Source organism: Pseudopipra pipra, chromosome 9, assembly GCF_036250125.1.
Source record: "Pseudopipra pipra isolate bDixPip1 chromosome 9, bDixPip1.hap1, whole genome shotgun sequence".
NCBI lineage: Eukaryota > Metazoa > Chordata > Aves > Passeriformes > Pipridae > Pseudopipra > Pseudopipra pipra.
Window position 1 is genome coordinate 23281736 of NC_087557.1, and position 9384 is coordinate 23291119.

The window sequence follows — 9384 nt, forward strand, 5'->3', positions numbered from 1 at the left end:
AAACCCGGATCCCCATACACACACACCCCTCCCGCTGCCTGCTCCCGCCGGGATAACCCTGGGCTTGTCCAGGGGCAGTAACCCAGGTGACTCGCACGCCACAGCATCCCCTCCCGCTGGGTGCCACCCCGGCACCCCCGAGCCGAGCGGCGAGGGCTGCGCACCGCCCACATCCGCCTCATGTCACTTCCTGGGCTTTAAAAAAAGGGAAAAAAAAAAGAGGAAAGAAAAAAAAAAAAATCCGCCTGAGCGGGTCCTGTGCTGTGCGGAGCTGTGGGGCTGTACCCGGTGCCGCCGCTGCCCGCGCCGACACCATGAAGGCTCAGCCCGTGGCCGTCTCCGTCCTCTGCCTGTGCCTGGTGCTGGCGGCCTCCGCCGCCTCCGCCGAGGGAGGGCTTGGAAAGGGTCAGGAAAACGCTTCCTTCGGGCTTTCCTCAACTCGTGTCCCGGCCGCGGGCGCGGGTCCGGTCCCTCAGCCCGCGGCGTCGGGGGGCGGGGGGACAGAGCGCGGGTCTGGGGGCTGGAGGTGAGGGGGGTTTGAACTGTCCCCGCCGTCGTGGTTCTGTCCCGGCTGAGCGTCCTTTCGAGGGGCTCCGCGGAGCCCTGCGGGGCAGCCCTCGATGCCCGCTGTGCCCGCCCAGCCCCCGCCGGCTCCTGGCAGGCAATGAATGGCGCTTCCCTCCGCCCTCGGCTTCCCTTGCCCTCGATGACCGCTCCTCACTCCTCTCTTGGCTCACCGAGGCTCCTTGACTAATTACCGTGTCTAATAGCCGGGTTTAGCCAGCGCCTGAGCTTCACCCCAGGTGGTGGCTTTGCCTTAGAGGCAAATCTCCTCCTCAGGACCAGTAGTAACCAATTCGATCAATGACAGCAAAGCTCTGTGGTGTGGATCCCAGCCAGCCATCCTCCTTTAATTCCCCAGATGACTTTCATTCAAAAGAAACGCTCCGTAGTGTGTTGTGTAATTGTTTTAAAAACATAGTGAAGCTTGCCACAAATGGGATTTTGGTTTAAGTATAGAAAAGCTTTCAAAAAGTGTTCCCCAGCTAGAACAATAAAAGGCTTTCCCTATTTTAACATTTTGGCCTTTGACTGAAATAGCTGACGTGTCAATATGCTGGATAAACATGACTTCTGCTAATCCAACTGGCTTTTGCTTGGGTACGTTGAGCTTGTCCAAAAGTAGCCCTGTGTCCAAAGCTGCCTGAGCAGCTGGGGTGTGATTGGACGTGGACAGGGCATCCCCACCTCACTGCGAGCTCATCTGTTTGATGTGTTGCATCATATGTGTTCACAGTGGTTCATATCAGGAGAGAAGATCAGGTAATACGCTGTGCCAACTGTCCACACCTCCCGGATACTGAATTAAGGTGCCATGAGGATTTGCTGACTCTGTTTTAGGCTTTCTCCAGCTTCTTTCCCATAGTTGTCTACAATGTCCACTTTTCCCTGTGTCAGCACTGGACAGTCTGGGGCTCTGACCTCTGTGTAGCTCCTGAAATCTGCTCCCCTCAGCACCCTGGGGGTTGCTGACTAATCCAAACCCTCAGCGATGGGAAGGGGCAAGCCAAGGCTGATGTTTGATTATCCAGTGCACTAATTGTTAATTACTGGAGCCATAAGACCTCTGAGGAGGTCTTCCAAGGGTGTTCCTCTTCAAACAGTTCCCGGATCTCCTTCATCTCAGCTCTCCAGGTGGCTTTTGGCCATGTGCTTTGTTGGCTACTAAAAAATCCCAACCCTGGCAGTCCCTGCTTTGCAGCTGTTAAACATACACTGACTCACTGTTGTGTCAATTGACACAACAAGACTTGTTATCTGGATATGGGATAAAATATTTCCTGCACTGTTTGGTCACTCTAACATTCAGAAATCTGTGTAGTGGTGTTCTTTCTTACTCTTCAATTATCATCAGCAGTAATAATTAGCATAATAGTTTTAGAGCAATTAATGATCATATGTTGGCCTAGGAATTTTTAAGTTTTGCTTTAGTTCACATTCAGTGGGATTTAGGAAGCCAAATGCTGACATGTTTAATTTGTCACTCATCAGTTAATAAATGTTCATAGATTGAAGAATAATGGAGAATAATCAGAAGGCCCTTCAATTTTAATATTCGTTTGGGGGATTTTTATGTCGTTTGCATATAGATATAAATATTCATTAGGATGGTATGTTTTTGTTAATTAATTTCAGTGGGATTCCTCATACGACTATGTGGGTTGTAAGTATTTGCAGAAGTCTTTCCAGAACTTGGATTGTAGTTGGCTTTAAAAAAAGAATATAAAATAAGTTGAAAATACTCTTGAGGGTTGGACTGTTTTCCTCTGTTAGCTGACACGCTAAATTATGCAGCATTTATAAACCCTTCTCTCTGGCAGGTTTTGGAGATCATATTCATTGGAGAACACTAGAAGATGGGAAGAAAGAGGCAGCAGCCAGGTATGTTTGCTAGTTTTAAATACAGAAAAGTGTCTTTAAAAGCATTCACAAAGGTTCTGTATCAATCCTAAATTTAATCACAAAAGAGTCATTATTAACAAAAATGAAGATGGTTTAGGAGACTTCAGATCCCTACAGCTTATTAGAGAGAAAATACAGAGTTTTGATATCTTTGCTGAGGCACCACCTAGGTTTAATCACTACAGTGTAATTAAATCATTGAAGCCCTAGCATGTCTTTGAAATGAGAAGAAAATAATTTTTTCCCACAGTAAAGAAAGGTATGGTTCTCAAACCCACAAATGAATGTGTAAAGAGTGCTCAATCCCCTTGAACTCAGCAGTGCTGAGAGCTTTCCTAAAATTCCTTATGCCTGTATAGATGAGGCCTCAGCTTGAGATAAGTTATTTTGTTCCAATCTGCAGGAAAAAGTCTGGAAGTTTCAAACTAGTGAACTGATAGAACCTGATTTGGTTAAGTTTAAAGTCTAAAAATAACAGTCTCTTAGAAGGTAAAAAATTATTTTTTGACACATTATTTTCCTCAGAATTTCTTCTGTTTCTTGTTAAAATGTGAGAAAGGAAATGGTATGCTTATAAATTCTACTTGTATTTTAAATTTATAACCTAAATCTGACAATGCTGACATGAGCAGAAATTCCTCATGCCTTCCAGGTTTGCTTTTTGAGTTCAGCTCTCAAACTGATCCATCGTTTTAGTGTAGATACCAAATTAACCCAGATGATACAGTTCAGAGGTCATACAAGTTTCTATAATTGGATATTTTTGAAAAAAAAATTATTTCCGTATTTACGGGTGTAGTTGTGGCACTGCTTTGCAATGAAGCAGAGGAAGCTTCAAAATGAGACAGAGGAGGGCGGGAGGCATGGTGAGCTGTGAGCTCTCAGGTTTAGGCAGGATGAACATTCCTGCTCAAGGAGACTCTGCAGGAAGGGGTCGGTGTAATCCACACCCTCTCCTTTCACTGTTGGAAGCACAGACCCTTTCACTGTTTTGAGTTCAGCAGCATTTGAGCATTACTGAAGGACTGGGAGAAACCACTAATAACAAAGAAAATATAAACCTAAAAAGTAGATTTGTTTTCCTAAGTCTGACCTTAGGTCAGGAGGAGATGAAAAATAATACGAAAATTATACGAAATTAACTGTGGCACATCAAGTGAGATCCAGCAGAGCCAGTGAGCTGGGAAGTTTCAAGATTTCAATTTGAATTTTATAAACTGCGCAGCGTGGATGTGTCGGGGGATGCTGGAGACGCCTCGTTTTTAAGTTCCGTGCGGACGAGGGCAGGGATCAAGCGTTCCTACAGTTAGTACGGTCGCGTTTTTAAGCCGCACGTCTGCCAGGACGGTGTCCCGGTGCCAGAGGCGGGGGCCCGGCGGTTCCGCATGCCCGAAGGGGCAGAGAAGCCCGCCCGGCGGTGCCGCCCCCCGGGGCCGGGGGTGCTGGCGGTCGCGGGCGGGCCGTGTGTGGGTGTGTGTGACCGGCGGAAGCAGTTCCCGCCCGTCCGGGTCGGTGCCGGCGGGGCGATGCCGCTGGTGGTGCTGTGCGGGCGGCCCGGCAGCGGCAAGAGCCGGCGGGCGGCGGAGCTGCGGGCGGCGCTGGGCGGCCCCGACCGGGCCGCGCACGTCGTGTCCGAGGCGGAGGGCGGGCGGGCGGCGCTGCGGGCCGAGGTGGAGCGGCGGCTTAGCCGGCGGGACGTGGTGATCGTGGACGCGGGCAACGAGCTGCGGAGCATCCGCTACGAGCTGTACTGCGCGGCGCGGCAGGCGGGCACGGCGCGCTGCCTCCTGCACTGCGCCGGCGGCGGGGGCGGCCCCGACGAGCCGCCCTTCGAGGAGCCCGACCCGGGCTGCCGCTGGGACCGGCCGCTGTTCACGGTGAGCGGGGAGGAGCCGCTGCCGCTGGGCGACATCCGCGCCGCGCTGTTCGAGAGCGCCCCGCCGCCCCCGCACCGCTCCACCCGCGCCCAGCCCCTGCAGTCCGGGGAGTTCCTGCACCGCCTGGACCGCGTCACCCAGGACGTGCTGGCCGCAGTGATGGCCGCGCAGAGCGGCGGGGCGCTGCCCGGGGACACGGTCCGCGTCCCCGGCCTGGCCGAGGGGCTGGTGCTGAGCCGGCCCGTGAGCCTGGCCGAGCTGAGCCGGCTGCGCAGGCAGTTCATCAGCTACACCAAGATGCAGCCCAGCGATGAGAACATGCCCCAGCTGGCCAGCATGTTCCTGCAGTACCTGAGCCGCAGCATCCAGTGAACCAGTGGCAGTGGCCGTGGTTGTCGAAGTTCTTGCGACACTAGGAACACGCCTTCCAGACGCAGACCCCGCAGAGCCTGGATCCCACCTGTCGTGTATCGGATATCTGGCAGCAGCAGCTCTGGGTGCCGTGTTCCTGCAGCAGCCAAGCAGACTATTTCTGAGAGAATCTGTAGGGATACAGTTCCACACACCCCTGAATTCTCACCGTCAAAAAGGAGAGCAGCTGTTGCATCCCCAAGCAAGTGAAGTCTCCTGTGGAGACATAAACCCCAGTAATACAGTAGTGTCTGAGCATGAAAGCGCAAAAGGTGATGACTGTGTGTCTTGAATAAGAAGATTGTTTTCCAGGGCTGCCTCCAGATAATGTCAAACTGCAGAAGAGACTTCAGGTCCAGAACTAGAACAGGATGTGACTGTTTCAAAAAATCTGACTGAACCCAAGAGAGATTTGCAGCTCTACACTGCAAAAGGGTGCTGGCTTAGCAAACTCAAAAGAGATTTAACAATAAAATGTGTGCCTTAAATGGACTAAACTCTTAATTTATCTGAAGGACTATTTTATTGAAATAACTCGCCGTGTCTTTTCTCTGCAAGGTCATCATTAAACACCTTTAAAAACACTAATTACTTAAGAATGAGTTATAGGAAAAACAAGCTAAAATGACAGTGTCCTTGTTGAAACCCGTAGGTCCATACCAGCTGGGATGGGTAGCTTAGTTTTGCATTTAGTTTCCAATAATTTGGGGTTTGCGATACAATAGATACAGTTCATATAAACTTCTCACTTTCTGGTGGATGCTTCATCCCTCGTTCTCATAAATTGTCATTTTGGTTTAATTGTATGTGTAGTGCTCCCTGGGAGGAAAAAGTACAGTCTGACACACCGACTGCTGGGGGATTTATGCATTACAGAACTGAGAATTGACTACAAAAATGTTTTGATGTAAATAAGTTTATCTTACCAGTCAAAGTAAAGAGAATAAAGCTGAGAAAACACATTCATTATTTCAAACCTCTGTGAGTTCTCACTAAGAATTGGTATTTCAAGGCTGTGAGCACTTAAATTTAATATCTGCTTTGAAAATTTCTCTTTAAAAAAAAGCGTGTTGCAGTACTGATTGCCAGATGATTGAACTCTTTTGACATGAACCACTGGTCCTTGATAAGAACAATGTGTATTTTCCAGACGTAAATCAGCCTGTCCTCAAGAAAGAGGCAAAACAATTTGGGACTCTGTAGAAACAATGAAGAAAAAAGTGGTTTTTCATCCTCAGGGACACGATGCAATGCAAGCTCTACTAGGGCAATGTGTATTCAAACTCCTTACTGCAAACAGAGCCCAATGTGAAGGTGATGACATTCGTTAATTATAAAGTGCAAACTTCTCTTTGAATGACTCTAAATGTTAATGCCTTCCTCTCTAATGCTGCTAAGTAGAGATTGCCTTTCATATCTGTTTACAGCTAAAGGGTTACTGGGTTCAATGGTTGCTCAGTGGGGTCTTGATCACAGAAGGTGACTGAAACATGTGGGCTGTAATGGGGAGGAGGATGGATAAGTGACTGTCATCCACTGGGTTGCCATAAGCAGCCACAAAAATCCATCCCAAGATCTCTCAAGCAGCTGGTGTCACTAACCATTTCCAGTAATCCAGTAAAAAAATGCATGACCAGCTGTGTGTCTGAGGAATCTAAACTAATAAGAGCAAGTCTTCCAAAGACAAAGTCTCCTCTATGTGAGCAGTTACAATAAAGTATTTTATGACATGTTTTAAGACTGGGAAAACTTTTTGCAAGCCAAGCTTAGAACACAGCAGAGTCTCTTTACATCTCACTTATTTTCTGTTACATTGAGCCTTTGAGGAAGCCCTGATTGTTAAAATGTACACATAACAGAATTTGGTTTAGAGGCTTTCTGGAAGCTTTCTTTGACAGTTTTTTTTCTTCCTTTTTTTAGTGGTTTGCCTCTTATGGTTATCATCCACAAGTCCTGGTGTGGAGCTTGCAAAGGTAAGTGTATTTAATGCTAGAGCTTGCTGAAATTTCTAATGAATCTTTGTATGGAAATCACGTAGCCATGAGAAACAAGAGCTTTGCATTCAGACTGTAGCTAATGGTAACTATTTCATTAGGAGAAGCATAATATGGCACTGCCATTGCAAACAAACAAGCTGGGGGTCATGGCTAAGCTTAAAGGATGAGGCAGTTGAGTGGGAATACTGGTTTATAGCAGGCTTTCTGCTCTGTTCCACTGGTTCATATACAGCCATGTATGTTTGATGTCAGGCTTCATCCCATGGCTGCCCAGCAAGAATTGTTTCAGTCACCTGCTGCTCTTAGCCCAGCTTTGAATAGTTTGATATATACATTCCATTTACTCACTGCTTATTGAAAAGCTTTCCAGAGGGAGGGATGAAGTGGAGATTTTGATACTGCTTGAAAATCTGAAATATTTTCCACTGTTTTTACATACCTCTTTATTTTTATTCTCCCCTCCCTTAATTAGCTTTAAAGCCAAAGTTTGCTGAATCCAAGGAGATCTCTGAACTTGCCCATAATTTTGTTATGGTCAACCTTGAGGTAGGCTGCCTTCTGATCTGTGTCCATGTTACTGCCTGGTAATTAAGCATTTGGAATCCGACTTTACTGGTTACATCCTGTTTGGTGTACATCCTAAATCCTGCACTCCTGAATAGGCATTCAGGATTGATTGATACAGCTCATTGTTTTAAAAAGAGTTTTCTTCAGTCTGCTTATTTTAATTCTGTTTATAAACCTGGCTCTCTGCCATTGTCTCTTTAACAGTTTGTGCCTTGTGTGATTGTGTTGCTGCAATAAAGGAATTTATGTTTATTCTCTCATTACTTATCAAACATTCCTACACCAAAGTGGAGTGTGTAATGCAAATTAACAGGACAAAAAAAATATTATTATTTTCACAGAGGATACTTGTTTAGGTAAAAATAACTTACTTTTGTTGAGAGTGGAAGATCCTGCAGTTACTTGGCATCTGTTCAAGATGTAAATTGCTCAGGGTAACAGGAATCTGAAGGCAATAAGTTGTTTCTTAAAAAAGCAGTGTTTTGTTAGATATCTTGCTAATACATTCCTTCTCTTCTGTCTTGCTTTGGTAGGATGATGAAGAGCCCAAGGATGAAGCCTTTAGTCCTGATGGAAGTTATATCCCCAGAATCCTTTTCATGGGTAAGGCATCCGCAGCTCTTGTGTCCACTCACAGGACTGGGTTCTTATTGTTACCACCTAAACTTCCTGATGGATTTCTTGTTTCATAGATCCCAGTGGAAAAGTCCATCCAGAAATCATAAATGGGAGAGGAAACCCCAGCTACAAGTATTTCTATACCAATGCTGATCAAGGTATGTGCAAAGTAGTTGAAACTGCATTTTTAGTGAGGACACACCTTCACTGTTTAGTGGAGAAAAATGATGGTACTTTACAGCATAACTGGGAGCTGTTAGGTACAGTGTGAGTGAGTGGTTCTCCAACGCCTGAGGAACCATATTCAGAATTGTAATTCACCTTAAGACATACTGTTATGTCTGTAGGACCTAAACTTTGTCTCCAGTTGTGGCATGGAAAATTGTGGAATTTGCATGATCCAGCTACACATAGGTGAGGAAATGGTGCAGGACTGGAGGGTTTTTTTTGTTTGGTGGTGTTTTTTTTTTCCCCCACAGGTTAATTTGTGGGGGAATACATTCTATAACTGTTGTTTTAAAATAACTTTCATTACCAGTCCACCTTGATGTTTGCATCATGAGATTAATAGTTGGTCTCTCTCTTATCTAATCTTTCAGTTGTCCAGGGGATGAAGGAGGCCCAGGAGAAGCTGACAGGTGATGCTTTCAAACAAAAGCACCTGGGAGATGAACTATAATGGATACACTAAATGATTTTTCACTGCTTCAAAACTCGAAAAGGAAACGATTGAACAGACTGAGAATGTAGTTGCACTGAAGGGACATAATTCTCCTGTCAACAATGTTAGGGTAAACCCTGTTTGGAGTTCACACACATGCATCAGTCACAGTGTTTTCTCCTCCTGCCTGGAAGTTTGCACTGTGATGATTATTTGCAACTAGGTAATGTGCAAACACATCCCGTTGTGTGTTTGAGCAACCACTAATATTTGGTGTTAAAAGGGAGGTGTGTAGGGAAGAATATTATTTGAGGACAAACAATGTGATTGAAAAAACTAGTAGCAGCCAACATTTTGACACCTAATCAGGGTTGAATTCCTCTTTTCTCACTGGTATTATGTGATCCCATTGTTTTTACTGGGCATTGCCATCAATGGGGCATCTTCCTAGGCCAGGTATTTTCTAGATATCCCAAAACACAAATTCTGCCAGTAACCCAGTAGAATACATTTCATGAATGTCCAAGTAGCATGTGAAATTATCAGCTCTGCAAATGTATTTTTGTGTAAAACTGTGTGATTCACTTTTATTTGCCTTTGGGCAGAAAATTAACTTTTTCCTTATGCACTCACCTTTTGATTGTTCCATCAAGTGAGGGTGGGTTATGTTGAAGCTTTACGGGGTTTCCCCTTTTATTCTTTGAATGTTTTTTGGCCAATGCCTTGCCATCACATTGTACTGTATTTTTGTACCAGGGTGAAAAAAAAAAATAAACCTTTTTAAACATAA

The 9384-nt window shown here is 45.8% G+C and overlaps 2 protein-coding genes across 2 annotated transcripts; both read left to right on the top strand.

Moving 5' to 3' along the window:
- The first annotated feature begins 188 nt into the window (after positions 1–188).
- On the top strand, positions 189–9384 carry TXNDC12 (thioredoxin domain containing 12). The gene is made up of 7 exons (XM_064665233.1): positions 189–405; positions 2382–2442; positions 6672–6724; positions 7221–7294; positions 7849–7918; positions 8008–8091; positions 8533–9384. Exons 1-7 carry the CDS (start codon positions 315–317, stop codon positions 8610–8612), a joined length of 513 nt encoding a protein of 170 aa, XP_064521303.1. The 5' UTR covers positions 189–314; the 3' UTR covers positions 8613–9384.
- On the top strand, positions 2455–5711 carry KTI12 (KTI12 chromatin associated homolog). Its single transcript, XM_064665232.1, has one exon. It carries the CDS (start codon positions 3849–3851, stop codon positions 4710–4712), a length of 864 nt encoding a protein of 287 aa, XP_064521302.1. The 5' UTR covers positions 2455–3848; the 3' UTR covers positions 4713–5711.

Bases quoted from the DNA above. Each gene is read 5' to 3' on its own strand.
- KTI12 (XM_064665232.1), top strand. From the start codon at position 3,849: ATGCCCGAAGGGGCAGAGAAGCCCGCCCGGCGGTGCCGCCCCCCGGGG.
- TXNDC12 (XM_064665233.1), top strand. From the start codon at position 315: ATGAAGGCTCAGCCCGTGGCCGTCTCCGTCCTCTGCCTGTGCCTGGTG. The intron at 406-2,381 runs GTCAGGAAAACG...TCTCTCTGGCAG, and splicing joins CGAGGGAGGGCTTGGAAAGG to GTTTTGGAGATCATATTCAT. The intron at 7,919-8,007 runs GTAAGGCATCCG...CTTGTTTCATAG, and splicing joins CCCCAGAATCCTTTTCATGG to ATCCCAGTGGAAAAGTCCAT.